Here is a 19,033-nt window from a genome sequence, read left to right on the forward strand (position 1 = left end):
TCTTGTGTGTTTTTTCTTTCTGCATCCGCTGGTAGAGAGAGGGCGCCTCAATCCTGGATCCTGCCGCCGCCGGACATGTCGGGCACCCATCCACCCACCATCCCTCCAGGTCTCTTTCTAATCTCCCGCGCTGAACACTCATCTCCCCTTATTGATCCACGATCTCAAAACCCCAAATATCCAAATCGACCAGCCATGATGAATCTGTCGGACCACCATCTCGTTAGCAAAAAAGTCGACGAGGTTAATCCATCGCTTCTCTAGCAGTAATCCGGCGCCTCTGATCCTCAGCTCATGTCCCCGGGTATGGATTCCCAAACTCCAGCCCTGCTTCTCCTGTCACCAACACTGTCGATCCAACCCTAGAGCTCAGCGTTGTCGTCGTCGATGACTTTCCACCCCTACGCGCCTTTCCTCTTCTTCGACCCTCCATGTTTCCCTTGGCCTCAGTGGCGTGAGTTCCCCTCCGATTCCCACAGGCTCTGCTGAGATCGCAAAACAGTTTTCCCACATCTGACGGAGCAATTCCTCCGATGCTTCCCCTTGCTTCTGCTCCTACGGGATCCCTCCCCTTTGTTCCGGTGAGGTCGCTCAGGTTCCCCTCTATGCCGACGGAGGTACCGAGATCGATCGGGATGGACACGGATGAGTTATCATTTTAGAATTACCTGAACCCTGAATTTTTATAAAAAAAAATATATCCAACTTGGTCATATATTGGAAAATCAGATATCTGAAAAAATCTCTACGAATACCCGAACCTGGATTTTGAAGTCAAATTTCAATAAAAATGTTAATATTTAAATGAAATCCTACCTAAGAACAGTCCAAATATAAAAATATATTGATCATAAAACATTCTTCCAAATGTTTGAATATAATTTCAATTTCATTGCCATCTCCAACTTTGCCGCCACATTAAGGACGTGTCTTTGCTAGCATCTTTTTGGATCTATAAAAAGAGAGAGAAGTAAATCATATCATAAAACGAAAAATCAAACAATATAGGACCTACACAAATACCCTATGTACGGTTTATGCAACATTCTCCATGAATCACGTGATTATCTCTTTTTCGAATGCCACTTCACATCGGACATATGGCTGAAAGTGTGTAGGCGTTTGGGTATTACGGATCCTCCTCAATGTATGGCCCTTCATTTTGAATTGACTGCTAGATGGCAATGCTTGTTATACCTGATCTGGAAGGAAAGGAATAAACGGATCCATGACCAACTGTTTTGTTGGAGAACACGCTACTAAAAGAGTTTGACAAGATAATCCGAAACAAAGCTGCCGCCATTCGTTTCCACAAACCATCTCTTGCGAGCCCACTACTCCAGACTTGGATTCGCAGTGCCTATGGGGAATGGCTATATTTGTATTTTTCTTTTGATCCTTAATCCTTATACTATGCATCCTGATTTTCATTAATATGTCCAAACTTTTACTTTCATACGTGCATATAAAAACGTCTTAACACACATAAATACAAACTTAAAGCAGTCATTACAAAATTTACTTTTCTAAAAACCGAAACAACGTAACACGAGACATACCCATAAATAACTACCCTTAACTGCATTTTGATAAAACTGCCAAAAACACAAACTGTCCAGTTCCCCTGTTTGGTGCTTGAACTTCAGATTCCATCAACTCCATCTTCGGATTCCTTCCTGTTAGATCTTGACCCAAATCACAACATATCATTCAACTAAAAAATATTAACAAAATAACTTTTAAATATTTAAACAATGAAAAATAAAAAGTCACCTATTTTTCGTCGTCTTCATAAACGATTATATGAAGATATTTGATAAAAATTCTTCCGTATCCTTTAATGCCCCACTTAGGTCCCCAAGAATTACGAAGAAGAAAAAACAGTTTTTCCTCCTTGGTGTATCCATAACCAACGACCAATACGGCATGGGTTGGTTGATCTAAATCCAAAGGCGGTAATGTGCAAATCTCCTGTAAAATGATCACTTTGCTTTAGTTATATATCCATGTAATTAATATATTAGATTTATTTACTAACCTTTTCAAGATCATTGAATTCATCGCTTGTTGAGAGAATTAGAACAAGAGGTCCTTTATCTAGCCGTCGGCGGATGAAGTCTTTATCAGCGTCACATTTGACAACGAATTTTCTTCTTACTATATTCATTGACTGTAGAAAAAAAAACATGTCATTATTTTAAAAAACCAAAACATTATCTTAAACATAAAAAATATTGTGTTGTACGCTCTTACTGCTTGAAACCTGACATCGTTTTTTGGTAGTCCATTGTCCCAGATATATTTGGCTGCAGCCTTCAAAGATCCACTCCTATCAGACTTGTCAGCTTTGCATACTTTAACAAATTTAGCAATATTAAATGTGATGTGGTTTTGTATCGGTTGTCCGCAATTGACAATGCATTGCAACAACAATGACAACGATACCGCCCAACAAGTCTCTGCAAAAAAATTTAAACTTAAATTACCACATTAAATATAATGGAGATTATATAAAACTAATCATATTCACTACGTAATTATGATGCACAAACCTCTTTTTTGTTTGGCGACAACAATATTCAGAATACCGCAGATAGCTCTCCAATCTCGTGTGAGTTCCGTACCATCGCCAAATTCCTACGTGTAGAAGCAAACATATATATAAAAATCAAAATGCAATATACATGATAAACTTTAGTAGACATGATAACAATGTTTAATATTATTTGAAAAATTTTACCCCAACTTCAATTTGACTGAGATCTTGTTGATTAGCCTGCTGAGCTTTCCTTTCCTTATGTTCTTGTTTTCTTGGGTTTGGGCCCTTTGATTTTTTTGGCGCGCCTACGCTGAAGCATACTTGATCCGCATCTATCCATTACAAATACGCACAACGTTAACATGATAAAAATAAATAATTAAAGTCAATGTTAACATAAAAGACAAATAGGAAACAAAAAAACACAAATAAATCTATACACACCTGGCTGTTCGGAAGGAGTGCAATAAGTCCTATCTGAAGAAAGAAAATCATCGACGCTGCGCTTTTTAAGCTTCGATGTGCTCCTCTGAGGTAAAAAGAGCCTTGCATGCTCGTCTTCAGCCTTCTTTAGCAACTTTGCATCTCCAAAAAGACCCAAAAACTACAAAATAAAAAAGAAAAACAAAGCGTGCACCAAATTAGTGTTCATAAAAAAGTGAACGGAGAAGCCTACACCTGACAAGAATGAGAAATGGAATGCTACGGTGACTAACCTCTATGTATACAGAGGATAACTCTTCCCTTTCTGCAGTATTCTGGGAATCTGCATTTGCCATTATAAACCCTTCAACAAGTGACTGCAAGTAATCAATCTGCCTTGGTGCGGGCTGGATCGTCTCGAAGTGAATCAGAGCCTATACAGACAACCCGCAAAGAACAAATGAAGCCAAAATCAATGCTGTTGAAGGTAAGAGAAAAGAGAAGCAACAACAAACAAGGTTGAACCTCCAAGAGTGGTTTTGATGGCTGTGTGTTGTCCAGTCCTTCTAGCAGAATCCTCCTGGCTTTATCGGCATCTCCAGCAACCTGATAAACGTTATTGAAAATGAAACAATAGCATGCCAAATCATACCAAGACTCGTTGAAGCGGAAACACACAAAGCAAAAGGATCGGGGTATGGCTGCTCATATTTCAGAAGCTGAAGGGACTCACCAAATAGGAAAACCTTGAATATTGAGCACACAACACCGGCAATATTAGGGAGTGTTCCTTCTCTTTTTCAATTGCAATAGCTCGTTCATATACAGAGAAAGCATCATCCAAGTTCCCCTACAGATTAGATTAGATGGAGAAAAAAAAGTTTAAGAACGGTCACATGCATATTCGTGTGACTCTTCAATAGTTTGCTCATAGAAACTTACCAGCCGACGCTCCATGTTTGCATGTCTGATTATTACTTCAAGGAGCCCAGGTGCAATTTCAGAGTGGATGAGTTGGTAAGCAGCTCTAGCACCAGCAATGTCCCCATTCTGTTCTTTAAACCGAGCAGCAAAAAGGTGGATCTCGGGTTGTCTCTGTCACAAAACAGGAACCAAATAAACAAGAGACAACTACAACAAATAAATGTACTTCACTACGCAAACTCCAACATATAATCCTCAGACATTTGGACAAGACCATTAGGATACACATTTTATTTAACACTATCCCTGTCAATATCTATAAAATATTTTAAATTTGATCAATATGTAATACAAAGAAACCCTATCTCTCTACCTTGACAAAGACTTTAGTTGCACGAGCAAGAGCATTTTCAGCGAGATCCATGCATCCACTGGCTTCCATTCTTAGCACGTACCGGATCCAATATTCGGGATAATTTGCACATGCAACCACACATCTTTCGTACAACTTGACCACCTGTTAAAAAAACATGATCAATTAATATATGTATATATAACAAAACAGATATCCATTTATAAATAATATTACAAAGGTATATCCATTTATAGATTACCTTGTCTAAATGGCCATCCCTTTCTATGAAATCCAAATAGTTGTGCCAATTCTCCAGTTCAGCCGCACCAAGGGGAAGCACGTGGAAATAGGGTCTTCTTATAGCCATTTCGAAGCCAATGATTTTGGATTCAAGCTCTTTGGCTTTCTTGTACATGTCTTCTCTTATGGCTATGTATTTCCTCAACTCCTCTGGTTCTGTAGGAACATCAGCTTGCAACTCTTCATCGGACAGTGCAATTCCAGCAGCAGCTGAGCCAGTAAGAGCTTCATCGGCGGCGCTCTTTAAGTCAGAGAACGGCCGTGCTTCGACTAGTTCCTTGAATCTACGATACAAATTATATAAGAAAAGAGAGAAATATGAGGAGAAATCGGGTAAAGAACGCATTAGAAATCAAATTCTATCGTGGATATCTCTTAGACAAGTGATCTCTTGGCATCCAAAAATGGGTTTAATTAACCACGATATACACTACAAAATGATGTAAGATATTGATTGATTAAGTTACCTATCGAAATATCCATCCAAATTCTGGATTGGACTCTCCAGTATCCTTGTGTGTATCATGGCAAGCCGTCTCCACTCCTGCTGCGTGTACTCGTACTCAATGTATTTGTCCCATAACGGACAAGACAAATAATCGGTCCCAACATGGGCCAACCCTCGCTCAAAAAGACTGCGACAACATTAAAGAAGAAATATCACAAGATATATATATGATGAATATCAAGAACGCAAATACACTCCATCAGTAAAGACAAATAACAACTTTATCGACATGCATGATTAAATTCACTCTTTGAATGCATGGTTCACTAAAGCTGAACAATATATAAATCATTTTACCATGATTCTGATGATATGTCCACAAACGATATGGGCTATATAATGAGCACCTATTATTACCTTCTAATAATGCCTGGATCCCCATAAGTATTGATTGCAAAAAAGCAATAATGCAACCAAATGTTCACAGAATACGCTGCCCCTTGAACTGCTCTCTCATAAACTTCCACAGCTTTGTCCATTGCCCCCTCGTGAGCCTCAGCATCGGCATATTTTTTCCAATAGCCATAGCAAAGGGGAAATTCAGCTAAGAAAGCATCATAAACTTTCCGAATTTTTGCTATATTATCCTGTATAACGTAGAAAAATACATTAGCCCTTTAGAGAAATATGGCATAAAGAATATACATGCTATATGTAAAAGCTTAGCAAGATGTATGACAAAAAAGACAACTGTATGGAGATCAAGGCGTACCTCAGATGTCTTCTCTGTCTCGTCAAGAAGGGCAGTCCATGCATTGAAATCTTGGGGGTTAACCCTTATGATATTCCATAAACGCTCCTCTTCAGATGGAAGAGAAGGTGCTGCAGTAACAAAATAATCACACTTTTAAATTAAACAAAAACAGAAGGTGGTGGCTAGAAAGCACACGTGCCCTAAAAGCCTTGTTAGTGAGAAGAACAAAGCTGGTTACCAGCACTATCTTCGTCATCAGGAGCCGCATCCATACGTGGTGTCGACTTCATTCTCTCGTTTCCCTGTAGATTTTAACCTTCCACAAGATGAAGCATTATAATCCTCCACAAGAACAAGATGAAGCATTTTAATATTTTCGACTTTTTTTCTCTAATCAAGTTATATTCCGTCTGCATTAACCAGCTTTTGGGTTCAGACAAATTTTTCAATGGGAGATACGAAGGCGACTTGGTGTATGGCCTTCGTTCTTCGTAACAAAAAGAAAGAAACAGTTACAGAACTAAGGAGGAGGAATGCATACAACCAAACATGAACTAGAGCGAGAGAGAGGCTCACGTGTTCTTCCCGGCGGTTCCGCCTCTGCTCAGCGATGCGAAACTCAATCTGCGAAATATCCCATCAACACCAATGGATGAAAAAGATGGGACTATATATATATATGTTACCTGATTATTGGCTTTCCCTTTGGAAGCGGAGCAGCAGCTGGTGATGATATACGCGGTTCAGGTGCAGCAAGCTCAAATGTTTCTTACAGGAGGGAGATGGAGTTCTTTGGACAGATTTTCAAAACAACACAGAGACGGAACGGAACCTGCCTGAGACTGTTTCCCCTCGGCATGTCATAAAACTGTTTTACCCCTACTACCACAGTTAATTACAATTTTACCCTCGCTAGGGCATGAACCTTTCTGCAACATAGTACGAGCAGAGAAAATTCGATTTGCCCCTCACGATATTCGAGTTTTTTTTTTCGTTCAAATTTATAACCTATCTCTCTTGTTTCATAGTATAATTTTGGTTCCACGGCATAAAGAATATAAAGAAGGGAAGTGAAAATGCGTTTTGTTATTTTCGTTCAAATTTAGTGTTCATTGACAGAATTGTAAATTTTGAATAATAGTTCCAGTTGATTTTATGATTTCTGTTTTGCTTTTCGTATTGTTCTTACGGTTCACAATTGATAAATAAAGAGAAATATAAAATATATAAAAAAATGGATGGTATGGAGATGACTTTTTTAATATATTAAATGAAAAATATTTAGTATATTGATGGTGCTGCTTTTAGGGTTTAGAGGTTTATTCTAAGTTTTTTTTTTAACGATAACAATTCAGAACATCTCCGTGAAGAATTTTGACCCGACCACCTTAGTGAAAGGGTTCCAGACTTGCAGAACAAGTATCGTAACTTGTTATACCTGAAGAAGAAAACCCATTATTCTTATATTATTTGAATGTGTGTATATATATATATGTGTGAATGCAGTATATAGACAAGGGCTATTAAATGCGCCGTCTGAAAACATCTTCAGCTTTTTTTAAAACATGCGTCCGGTTTCCCCAAAACCAGAGTACATGCTTTTAATTAAACTCCACAAGACTTTGGAAAAACATTCTTCGGAATTTTGTACATATATGCACTTACTATACATACATATATATATATATATGTATTGCGATAGACAGATTAACATGTATATTATATATAGCTGCAGGGTTGATAATAAAGCAATGAGTGTTAATAGTTCGTGCCATTAGGGTTTGACGCTTAGGGTTTAAAATAATGTCGATTCCCCATGACTCTTGAACGTGTAAGGTCGGCTACAAACTAAATTAAAAAAAAAAAACTGATTTCAATGTTTTATCGTGGTAATTCATATTTTGTTTTTACTTTAAGGTGAAAAAAAAAATGAGAATATGCGGCAGGGTTTTTGTTTCATGTGCAAGGGAAGGAGGAGAGGGTGCCATTAATGAGCTTTTCAAAAACATAGTACACGCAAAAATACAAACAATCTGCATATCGTATCAGAGCGATGATCAGCAATTGTCTCGCAGTATATACATACATACACACACATATATACGCAATATCTCTAAAGGAGAGAGAAATGCGACAACGTCTTATTATTTTCGTTACAATTCAGAGTTTGAAAATTTCCCACAAGATTTTAAGAATTATTTTTAAAAAATTTGTCTCTTTGATATAAAAGACTTCCGAGTTTTCAAATATATATATATATTTTTATTTTAGTTTTGCATTCATAATATGCAATATACTCTTTTTTTTTTCTTCTTCTTCTTCATAGAAATAGGAGAGGGTGCAGTTAATGCCCCTTCCAAGCCCATGAAACTTTTCAGAAGCACAGAACAGACCCGAAATACAAATTTACCCGGAGAATATTCACATCACCATGGTCCCACAATACACATTATACGTATGTGTATACGACAAAATTCTTAGAATTCGGAACATGATAAGGAGTTTGATGCACGTAGGTTCATGTCATGATGGTGCTTCTTATTCGGATGTTTATTCCAAATTTCTAACGGAGTCGAATCTGTTCAGTATATATCAGTCTAAACTGTGGTTTCACGAACGACACAGTGCTCACGAGAGAAACTAGTACTTGTCGTCTATTGAGTACTGGTTGATTAAAATTAATTTGATCTAAATCTAATTAGTTATCAGCGTTTTAGAAAAATGTTAGTTTCTTAAAAATGAAATTTTGTTTCAAGTTAAAATAGAGCGTTAAATTGACGGTAGATTCTTTACTTACCTCTGTTCAATATTCATTTCAAATTGTAAAGGAATTCAAACTCTTGACTCTAAAGGAATTTAAAATTGTAAATTGTTATACACAAAAAATGCTAGTCAATAAAAAAAGAAGGTCGATGCTAATACTACATTTGTTTATAGTACATGAACTACTTGTGCCAAACATTGTAATTTAGAAAAAAAAAAATGCTCGTTCATATAATTCAAAAAATAAAATAAAAAAACATAATATTTAAGTAAATCAAAATCCAAACTTTATACCGAAAAATCAAATCCAAACCTAATTAAACTATTAAAATGTTCAATTCAAAACCGGATCACGTTTCCGGGTTTCGCAACGGACGGATTTTGACCCGGCTTGACTAAAGAAAATAAAATACGCAGACACAGAACTAGAACAGACTCTATAAAGAAGATAGAGTCACATGTTTCTGAGAATGAGAAAAATAATACTCTATGTTTTTCATATATGTCTGTAAAGACTTTGTACAGGATTTATAATACAAACATGGGTTGTGTGATAAAGGAAAGTTACAATATACACGTAAAGAGAGAAGAGAGGTTTTGGTAACTCAATATTGATCTTCACAGAAAAGGGAATTTACTTGATTCTCGTGAGGAATTGTTAATCAATCGTGATTCTGGTCTTCTTTTGTCCATGAGTTTCCTGCTTCGTTGCTGTCTGAGTTGACTTTGTCCACCATTGGTTCGTCTCCTTCCTTATCGGTTGCCTCGACCCCATTCACTCCGCTAACATTGACCCCATCACCATTGGCTCAAACTTCCGAATTTGCAGAACCACCAGTACCGCTGTCACTCACTTTCTGCTCACGCGCGAGCTTTCATCTCTCACCTCCTGACCGCCGATCAACGTCCTCCTCCGCCGCCTCTGGTCCTCTACCGGCGAACTTTCGTTCGACTTTCCGGTGAGAAACCCTAATTACCTCACTCGCTTTATTGACCTGGAGCCGGAGCCCTAACTGAGGTGAGTTTCTAATAAAATTTCTCTGCCTTCTCTTGCCGTTTCTTCTCCATTGTGATCGAGACGTTGCTCGTGCTTTGTGAAAGAGAAAATGTTTCTGCTTGCGACCGTTGGGTTTTCTCAAGTTGATGTTTCGCCTTCTGGTGTCAGCTGTTAATTTCTCCTGCGATTTTTAGGTCGCGCTTATACTGTCGGATCAATTTTACTTGTTCTTCTGCTGCTAATATGTTGGATTTTTAGGTCAGTCTGCTTAATTAGGTAAGAAGACGTATCCTTTGGTGTCTTCGATCATTATCCGGGTTCCGATTTTCTTCGGTTCCCATTGGCGATCGTCTTGTGGGTTATTAGAGAGATGAAATTCTGTTCCTCTTCTTCAAATTTCTGATGTTTTATCGACCAGATGATTCAATCGTCTATGTGTTTTTAGGGTTTTGGTTTGTAATGTTGATTCATCGGTCCATTTACAAGTTCATCTGTCTAACCCCAAATATCATGAGCACGCGGTCTTACATGTGAAGGGTCTTCTTTCCTCCGTCTGGTTATCCTAGGGTTTTATTTTAGGAAATGAATTGTTTCTTAATCATCTCTGGTTTTACTCCCATTTTACGGCTTCGGGCAGATGGAAAACTTTCCCCGTGGTCGTCTTTTATCAGGCAGGCCACTGAACTGAATTTGACTATTTTGGTTTAGACAGTCATTGGATGAAACTATGCCACCAAACCCGAATATCAAGAGAGCGTTTGAGGCCATGAAATGCCTCGGCTTTGAGGAAAAAAGTTAAAAAAGAGTCCAACTTGGGATCTGGGTAAGCCCTCAAAAGTGATTTGGAATTCATCACCCGTCTCTTTTCGCGTCACCGCCACGCACATGATTTCTCTCATCTTGTTCTTGTTCTTGGAGTCTCTGTCCGGTGTTTTCTTCATCTTTGATTATTTCTGTATTTTATTATATAAACTTTAGAGTTTTTTTTTTCTCTACACAAACTCTATTGGTACAGTTTTATGTTAATACAATCACCATTTACTAAAGACAACTTTTTCTTGTGAACTGTTATATAAATGCTAAATTAATTAAAATATGTTTTTACTTGGGTTCGAATCCCTAATACACGTACGAAACATCCGGAAAACAATAGCCCACTGCCCATATATAAAGGGTTAAAAAATAAAAGAAAAGGGAAAAAGACGGTATAAAAAAAACATGAACCGAGGATTCACCCCCTTGGGATCGTAACTTTACCAAAAAGCTCCTGGGAGCCCCAAATCGGGTGGAAAGTTGCAGTTAGGGTTTTCAATTGAGTTGGAGACGACGATGGAGAGCGAACACGACATGATGGAGACTCCCGCAGAGGCTTTGTGTTCATCTCTGGGAAAGCGCAAGGCGGAGGGCCAAGGCCTGCGCGCGAGCTTTCATCTCTCACCTCCTGACCGCCGATCAACGTCCTCCTCCGCCGCCTCTGGTCCTCTACCGGCGAACTTTCGTTCGACTTTCCGGTGAGAAACCCTAATTACCTCACTCGCTTTATTGACCTGGAGCCGGAGCCCTAACTGAGGTGAGTTTCTAATAAAATTTCTCTGCCTTCTCTTGCCGTTTCTTCTCCATTGTGATCGAGACGTTGCTCGTGCTTTGTGAAAGAGAAAATGTTTCTGCTTGCGACCGTTGGGTTTTCTCAAGTTGATGTTTCGCCTTCTGGTGTCAGCTGTTAATTTCTCCTGCGATTTTTAGGTCGCGCTTATACTGTCGGATCAATTTTACTTGTTCTTCTGCTGCTAATATGTTGGATTTTTAGGTCAGTCTGCTTAATTAGGTAAGAAGACGTATCCTTTGGTGTCTTCGATCATTATCCGGGTTCCGATTTTCTTCGGTTCCCATTGGCGATCGTCTTGTGGGTTATTAGAGAGATGAAATTCTGTTCCTCTTCTTCAAATTTCTGATGTTTTATCGACCAGATGATTCAATCGTCTATGTGTTTTTAGGGTTTTGGTTTGTAATGTTGATTCATCGGTCCATTTACAAGTTCATCTGTCTAACCCCAAATATCATGAGCACGCGGTCTTACATGTGAAGGGTCTTCTTTCCTCCGTCTGGTTATCCTAGGGTTTTATTTTAGGAAATGAATTGTTTCTTAATCATCTCTGGTTTTACTCCCATTTTACGGCTTCGGGCAGATGGAAAACTTTCCCCGTGGTCGTCTTTTATCAGGCAGGCCACTGAACTGAATTTGACTATTTTGGTTTAGACAGTCATTGGATGAAACTATGCCACCAAACCCGAATATCAAGAGAGCGTTTGAGGCCATGAAATGCCTCGGCTTTGAGGAAAAAAGTTAAAAAAGAGTCCAACTTGGGATCTGGGTAAGCCCTCAAAAGTGATTTGGAATTCATCACCCGTCTCTTTTCGCGTCACCGCCACGCACATGATTTCTCTCATCTTGTTCTTGTTCTTGGAGTCTCTGTCCGGTGTTTTCTTCATCTTTGATTATTTCTGTATTTTATTATATAAACTTTAGAGTTTTTTTTTTCTCTACACAAACTCTATTGGTACAGTTTTATGTTAATACAATCACCATTTACTAAAGACAACTTTTTCTTGTGAACTGTTATATAAATGCTAAATTAATTAAAATATGTTTTTACTTGGGTTCGAATCCCTAATACACGTACGAAACATCCGGAAAACAATAGCCCACTGCCCATATATAAAGGGTTAAAAAATAAAAGAAAAGGGAAAAAGACGGTATAAAAAAAACATGAACCGAGGATTCACCCCCTTGGGATCGTAACTTTACCAAAAAGCTCCTGGGAGCCCCAAATCGGGTGGAAAGTTGCAGTTAGGGTTTTCAATTGAGTTGGAGACGACGATGGAGAGCGAACACGACATGATGGAGACTCCCGCAGAGGCTTTGTGTTCATCTCTGGGAAAGCGCAAGGCGGAGGGCCAAGGCCTGGATGAATCCGATGGCAGCGGAGAAGGCGAGATCGAGAAAGGATCGGCCGAAATCACAGAGGCGTCCAAGATGTCTGGATCTTCTTCTCCGATGACGGAGAACTCGAAAAGGAACGATTCAAAGGTATGGGAATGGGGGTAAGACAGTTTCGAGGGCCAAGAATACAAATCTCCTTCTGAAGACGATTGTTCAGACAAGGAATATAGTGCGAAATTCCGAAGATACGTGAGGCAGTATTATGAGCAGAAGGTATTGAGTTTGCACTTGGGAACTTGTTCTGTCTAAATATCGCCGTTTTGTGGTTCGATAAAGCTAAGAATTTCTACCCTGAATATGCCTGATTGTGATTCGGAACCTTCTTTTTGTAAGTTCTCGTAGTTGTCTCATTACGATAATTAGAAGTTGTCTCCCTCGACCTTACTACCGGTTTCTATATGGCCTTGTCATGGGTAAAGTACCTAGTGGGAGGAGTCAGTCAGTCCTTCCGTTGAAGAGCGGGAGAAAATGTACGTGGCAGTGGTACCAGGCAGGCAAAACCAAGCGTCAGCAAATGGAAGATGCGGCTAAGAAGGCTGTGGAGAAATACAACCAGATTAGCTCGCGTATATGCAAAGATCCAAGACGTTTACCATGTTAGACCATATATTCTCTGTGTTTCTTTCTCGATGGACCGTTGCATTTCCTAGGGAACCCATATGGCATTCGAGAAATTGGTGAGGGTGAACATATCCGTGTCCGCTATAATTAGAGCGTACATCTATCTTGGCCAAGGAGAATCCGGATGAACCACCAGTGGAGTACCAAGTGAAGGTACAACGTAGGACCCGCCAGGAGTTCCAACCTATTTTATGCAGGCCACCCCCTACCAAGTGAAAGGGTCCTCTCTAAATTTCTTGTTTCAAAGCTTGAGTTTTCGCCATGTGGAAAGACAAAATCTGCTATTGAGAACCGTGTGGATGCATACGAAACTTGTTGGCACGTCAACAGCTCAATTTGTGTCCCTGCATGCACACGTGATCGTAAAACCAGACCGCAGATTTTTGTCGTGTTTTATTTTTTCATCAAACTTGTGCACTCTGTTACCGAATGTTTGAATGTTGACTAATATGATCTTGATTTGTGAACTGCAGACCGATGTTGCGGAGCGGTCAGGAGTGGCGAGGTGTTCACGGCAGTCTGTCATGTTTATATATATATATAATATATATTTGCTTGTTTAGCTTTGGACTTCACTTGGATATGTTTGATATCCTTTTTAGGGACTGAAAACTGTCTAAACGGTGAATTTACTGACAACATTTTTCGGTAATCCACCAGGTTCAAATCCCATGGGCAACCAATTATAAAAAAAAAAAAAACATTTTTCGGTAAGGTATGAAATATTTTAATTTGTCGCATGTTTATTTATGTTTCATGGTTATTATTTAGAAATATATTTCATTCAAATCCAATTATTATTTATAAAAAAATGTATTTTTATTCAAATATTTTTATAAAACGTTCGGTGCTAATTGACGGAGAGAGTTTGATCTATCTGATATTCTGAATACATATTAAAAACTAATCAGAATCAAAATTTCAATGTAAAATCAGTGATCGTTTAAATGAAGATAAAAACTATTCAACGATAACAATAAATTAGGATAAAATTTACCATATTCCTCCAAATCCAACTTTATATATATATATATATATAGTTTTATAATAAAATTTATTCTAAACCAAACAAATAATTTATATTATTTTTTTATTAAATTCATATCAATTAAATTTATAATAAAATAGTCGTTGTCTATTGATTGATTAAAAATATTTTTATCTAAATCTAATTAATTATCAGCGTTCTAAAGGAATTCAAATTTCAAACTTCGAGACTCTGATCTATATTTTTTGTTATAATATATATATATATACACACATTGCAAAAGTAGTATATGAACTACTTGTGCCAAACATTGTAATCTAGAAAAAAATGCACGTTCATATAATTCAAAAAATACAAAACATAATTAAAAATAATAATATTTAAGTAAATCAAAATCTAAACTTTATACCGAAAAATCAAATCCAAAACTAATTAAACTAATAAAGTGTTCAATTCAAAACCGGATCACGTTTCCGGGTTTCGCAACGGACGGATTCTGACCCGACTTGACCCCATTACCATTAGCTCAAACTTCCGACTTTGCAGAATCACCAGTACGGCAGTACCACTGTCACTCACTTTCTCCTCACGCGCGAGCTCTCATCTCTCACCTCCTGACCGCCGATCAACGTCCTCCTCCGCCGCCTCTGGTCCTCTACCGGCGAACTTTCGTTCGACTTGCCGGTGAGAAACACTAATTACCTCACTCGCTTTATTGACCTGTAGCCGGAGCCCTAACTGAGGTGAGTTTCTAATAAAATTTCTCTGCCTTCTCTTACCGTTTCTTCTCCATTTTGATCGAGACGTTTCTCGTGCTTTGGAAAGAGAAAATGGTTCTGCTTGCGACCGTTTCACAGAGTATAGTTGTTGCGTGACTGTTGGGTTTTCTCAAGTTGATGTTTCGCCTTCTGGTATCAGCTGTTAGCTTCTCCTGCGATTTTAGGTCGCGCTTGTACTGTCGGATCAATTTTTCTTGTTCTTCGGCTGCTAATGTTGGCTTTTTAGGTCTGTTTACTTAATTATGTAAGGAGACGTATCCTTCGGTGTCTTCGATCATTATCCGGGTTCCGATTTTCTTCGGTTCCCATTGGCGATCGTCTTGTGGGTTAGTGAGATGAAATTATGTTTCTTTTCTTCAAATTTCTGATGTTTTATCGAGCAGATGATTCAATCGTCTATGTTTTTTAGGGTTTTTGTTTGTAATGTTGATTCATCGGTCTATTTACACGTTTATCTGTTTAACCCCAAATATCATGCGTACCCGGTCTTATATGTGAAGGTCTTATTTCCTTTGTTTGGTTGTAGGACTGAGTTTCTTAGTATCCTTAGTAATTTAGGGTTTTGTTCTAGGAAATGAACTGTTTCTTCTTCATCTCTGGTTTTACCCGCATTTTATGGTTTCGGGCGGATGGAAAATTTTCCCCATTGTCATTTTTTTTAATCAGGCGGGCCACTGGATTTACTATTTTGCTTTAGACAGTCATTGGATGAAATTATGCCACCAAACCCGAATATCAAGAGAGCGTTTGAGGCCATGAAATGCCTCGGCTTTGAGGAAAAAACAGTAAGACCGGTTCTGAAAAACCTCCTGAAACTCTATGACAAAAACTGGGAATTAATATCCGAGGACAATTTTAGGGCACTTGCTGAAGCTATCCTCGATAATCAAGAAACAGAGGTTTGTTCTCTTACCTGTCTGTAGTTATATTACTGTATCTGGTTTTCCTTACTGATTTGTAATATATAGGTTATTCAAGAAAAGAAGGGAAAGAAAAAGAAGTTTGAAGAAGAGGATTCATGGGTATGTCCTTTTTTTTTTCTCAAAGCCTTGTTTATGGTTGAGAGAATACAAGTTCCAATCCTTGTTTCTTTTTTTGCTCCTTTAACACATCTGGCTTTGTTGATTATCTGATCGCTCAGGGTGAGGAAGTGCATGGCACAAACAAGAAGCCTCCTGTGGTATGTGAACAGAATCTTTTGGTTGTCCTCGAATCTTGTTTCACTTGTATATTGCATTTATCTAATGTGCCGTGTATGATCAGTCTGAAGAGGATGGTGAAAATGATTTAGCCGAGCCTGAACATCCTCTAAAGAGGCAGCGCCGTCGAGCTGGAGACTCTGCACAGACTTTGAATGGTAGTCCAAGCCCTAGCATTGAGGCTCCTTTGTTAAATGAGCGAAAAGCTGAGAACAGAGAAAATCGTCCATCGTCATTACCTACCCAGCTTAAGGTGGATGTCCCTGCAACTACCTGTCCACTTATTATCCCCAAAGATGAGCCCTTTACAGACGATATGCCACTCAGTGTGATTCATCCAGGTATCATCTTGCGGAAAGCCAGAAGAACCTGTCGTTCTTTTATTTTTTATGTGGTTCTGATAATGAGTTGTCGGATCTATGCCTTAAATACTGATCAATGTGTTGGAATCTTGTCTCTTGTGTGCCGCTCTTCAGATACTTTTGATAAGGGGAGTGCTTCATATGCATTGAAAATGAGTGGTAATGCTGATGATGCTCCTCCTCCAGAACACTACAGGGAATCAGAAGTTAACGCCAATAATTCTTCTTCTTCTGCTATTGAAAAATCAACGGGGCACAAGTTGGATGTAGTCGCTGAAGAAGCTTCAGCTGTTGAATTAGCTTCTTCTCCATTGGGGGAAGTAAAGATCAATCTGAGTTTCAGCCCTACTACTGGCGATTTTCGCCAACCATCTCTCGATGATCTATGGAGAGCAATGGAAGAAAAGTGTCTCCGGTCATACAAAATCCTAGACCCCAACTTTTCGGTCCGCAATTTTATGAGTGACATGTGTGGCTGCTACCTAGAACTGGCAAAAAATTCAGCCAACCAATCTCCAGAAAAGTTACCATACATCACACCCAACCTTGATATTTTGAAGAAGTCTTCAGCAAGGAATCTTGTTTTCTCCAGTGGCACTAAAGAATCTATCTGTCAGATGGGGGGTGTCGAAAATGGTGAAGTTGGTATTGCTGATCATTCTGAGTCTCGGGGTCTGGTGGTTGTTCCTGAGTGCCAAATCTCTGCTGATGGCTGGAGATCAATCAACAGCTTCAGTGACATCACTCAAGGAGAAGAAACGGTTGAGATTCCATGGGCGAATGAAGTCAACAATGAGTTACTTCCTTCTTTCCGTTACTCAGCTCAGAGCCTCGTGTTTCGAGATGCCTCAGTGAAGTTCACGCTCTCCAATATCAAAGATAACGAATGCTGCTTTTCTTGCTTTGGAGATTGCTTGGCTTCTCCAATGCTATGTAGATGTGCAGTTGCCGATAGTGGGTTTGCTTACACTTCCGATGGCGTTTTGAAGGAAGATTTCCTTGAAGATTGCATATCTGTGATCCGTGATTCGCGTTATCAGTGTCTCCAAATTTGTAAAGAGTGCCCACTAGAGAAAGCAAAGAAAGGAGAGGTTCTGGATCCGTGCAAGGGTCATTTAAAGAGGAAGGTTATTAAAGAGTGCTGGAGCAAATGTGGCTGCAATGCAAACTGTGGTAACCGGGTAGTGCAACGACGGATACACAATCAGTTGCAGGTGTTGTCTTTCTTTCTGTTTGCTTTGTTTTTCTATTCTGCGTAGCAATCAACTGGTTTCTACTATTCTCAATGTTTCACATCCATATAAGTTACAACACCAATCCAATAACTGAAACCCACCTTGGACAGCAAAACTTGTGGAATTCTGGACTGGTTAGCAATCTTTATTGCATGATCTTATTTGTGTATATTTTTTGTTCAATACGGAATTTGCCTTTATTTATGTATCAGGTGTTCTTTACACCTAATGGAAAAGGTTGGGGCCTCAGAACTCTGGAGAAACTGCCAAAAGGAGCCTTCGTTTGTGAGTTCACAGGAGAGATATTGACAATCTCTGAGATGTACCAACGCGTGTCTAAGAAACACGAATCAACGGTTATATTGGATGCCTACTGGGGCTCGGACTCTGAAAACACATTTGGGGATGACAAAGCTCTGTGTCTTGACGGGATGCAGTATGGAAACGTTGCCAGGTTCATCAATCATAGGTAATTGATAGAAATGGTAAACTGCAAGCTCTCTAGAATATCGTTATTAGAACGCACAAGCATTCCCAGAGAGCCATTGTCTTTTCGTAACCCTTGTCTTTCCCTGGCCTTGCTTCTGAAAATATCAAGACCACAAAAGTTCTACTGATATTCTTCTCATTTTGGTTTCTTTTCTCTTCGCATTTTGTGTATAGATGTATGGACGCAAACTTGATTGAGGTTCCTGTTCATGTGGAGTCGCCAGATCATCATTACTATCACGTATGACTCTGATGACATTTAACATCCATTTGCTGATACAAGTTTCATTTATTTTGTGGAAAACTGACCAGTAGATCATTTATGTTAATCTTTTTCAGCTTGCATTCTTCACGACTAGAGAGATCCATGCCATGGAAGAACTTACCTGGGTGAGTAGATTGTGCACTGGAAAAGGAATAAGATATTCGATTGTGCACTTTCTAGCAGGGTCAGAAACTGCACTGTTTCTAAACGAAAAAAAGGCTTTCTGCTTCGCTGTTTCTTAAATCGTCAGACTTTGATGCTACGGAGTTTTCTGATGTATTTCCAGGATTATGGAATTGAGTTCAGTGATGGCAACTGTTTGATGAAGACGTTCAAATGTCTGTGTGGAAGCAAGTTCTGCAGGGACATGAAGCGAGCAAACGGTAACTATTATCACAAGATTCTAGTTGATGTATTCGATTGGTTCTGGTTTTGTTTTTTTTGTTTTGCTGTTTCACCGTCACCACATTTGGTTTTGGCATTTGCAATGGACTTGCTCGCCTTTCGGTATTTGTTTTCTACTGTTCATTTGGCAGTTGTCTTATTCTGTTTTTAAACATCGTCTCGAATATCTCTCCCCCCCCCCCCCTT

General features: G+C 38.9%; 2 protein-coding genes across 5 annotated transcripts in view; one reads left to right on the forward strand and one right to left on the reverse strand.

The window, feature by feature from the left end:
• Positions 1-292: 292 nt before the first annotated feature.
• Positions 293-6,033, reverse strand: LOC104801556 (pre-mRNA-processing factor 39-like). The gene is made up of 17 exons (XM_010524866.1): positions 5,982-6,033; positions 5,762-5,871; positions 5,407-5,636; positions 5,009-5,176; positions 4,501-4,825; positions 4,260-4,403; positions 3,905-4,057; positions 3,696-3,812; positions 3,488-3,568; positions 3,256-3,396; positions 2,984-3,143; positions 2,741-2,871; positions 2,553-2,637; positions 2,254-2,459; positions 2,039-2,170; positions 669-675; positions 293-603 (listed from the first exon to the last, which is right to left on the reverse strand). Exons 1-17 carry the CDS (start codon positions 6,031-6,033, stop codon positions 293-295), a joined length of 2,553 nt encoding a protein of 850 aa, XP_010523168.1.
• An 8,634-nt stretch (positions 6,034-14,667) lies between these two features.
• The window catches only part of LOC104801129 (probable inactive histone-lysine N-methyltransferase SUVR2), a 5,030-nt gene continuing 664 nt past the window's right edge, over positions 14,668-19,033 (forward strand). The window contains exons 1-10 of one of the 4 annotated variants that reach the window (XM_010524245.2): positions 14,668-14,856; positions 15,590-15,791; positions 15,861-15,914; positions 16,034-16,072; positions 16,156-16,432; positions 16,568-17,667; positions 17,901-18,157; positions 18,352-18,418; positions 18,517-18,567; positions 18,729-18,825. In XM_010524245.2, coding sequence (XP_010522547.1) covers positions 15,609-15,791; positions 15,861-15,914; positions 16,034-16,072; positions 16,156-16,432; positions 16,568-17,667; positions 17,901-18,157; positions 18,352-18,418; positions 18,517-18,567; positions 18,729-18,825 — 2,125 coding nt within the window. In that variant the 5' untranslated portion in view covers positions 14,668-14,856; positions 15,590-15,608. Of the gene's footprint in view, positions 15,792-15,860; positions 15,915-16,033; positions 16,073-16,155; positions 16,433-16,567; positions 17,668-17,900; positions 18,158-18,351; positions 18,419-18,516; positions 18,568-18,728; positions 18,826-19,033 lie in introns of all 4 variants that reach the window. The other 3 variants (XM_010524244.2, XM_010524243.2, XM_010524242.2) reach the window with 3 other exon arrangements.

Source organism: Tarenaya hassleriana, unplaced genomic scaffold, assembly GCF_000463585.1.
Source record: "Tarenaya hassleriana unplaced genomic scaffold, ASM46358v1 Cleome7, whole genome shotgun sequence".
Lineage (NCBI taxonomy): Eukaryota > Viridiplantae > Streptophyta > Magnoliopsida > Brassicales > Cleomaceae > Tarenaya > Tarenaya hassleriana.

Coding starts and splice junctions, on each gene's coding strand:
- LOC104801556 (XM_010524866.1), bottom strand. CDS start 6,033: ATGAAGTCGACACCACGTATGGATGCGGCTCCTGATGACGAAGATAGT. Junction 2,872..2,983: donor CACTCCTTCCGAACAGCCAG/GTGTGTATAGAT, acceptor TGTAATGGATAG/ATGCGGATCAAGTATGCTTC. Junction 2,460..2,552: donor TGTCGCCAAACAAAAAAGAG/GTTTGTGCATCA, acceptor ATTTTTTTGCAG/AGACTTGTTGGGCGGTATCG.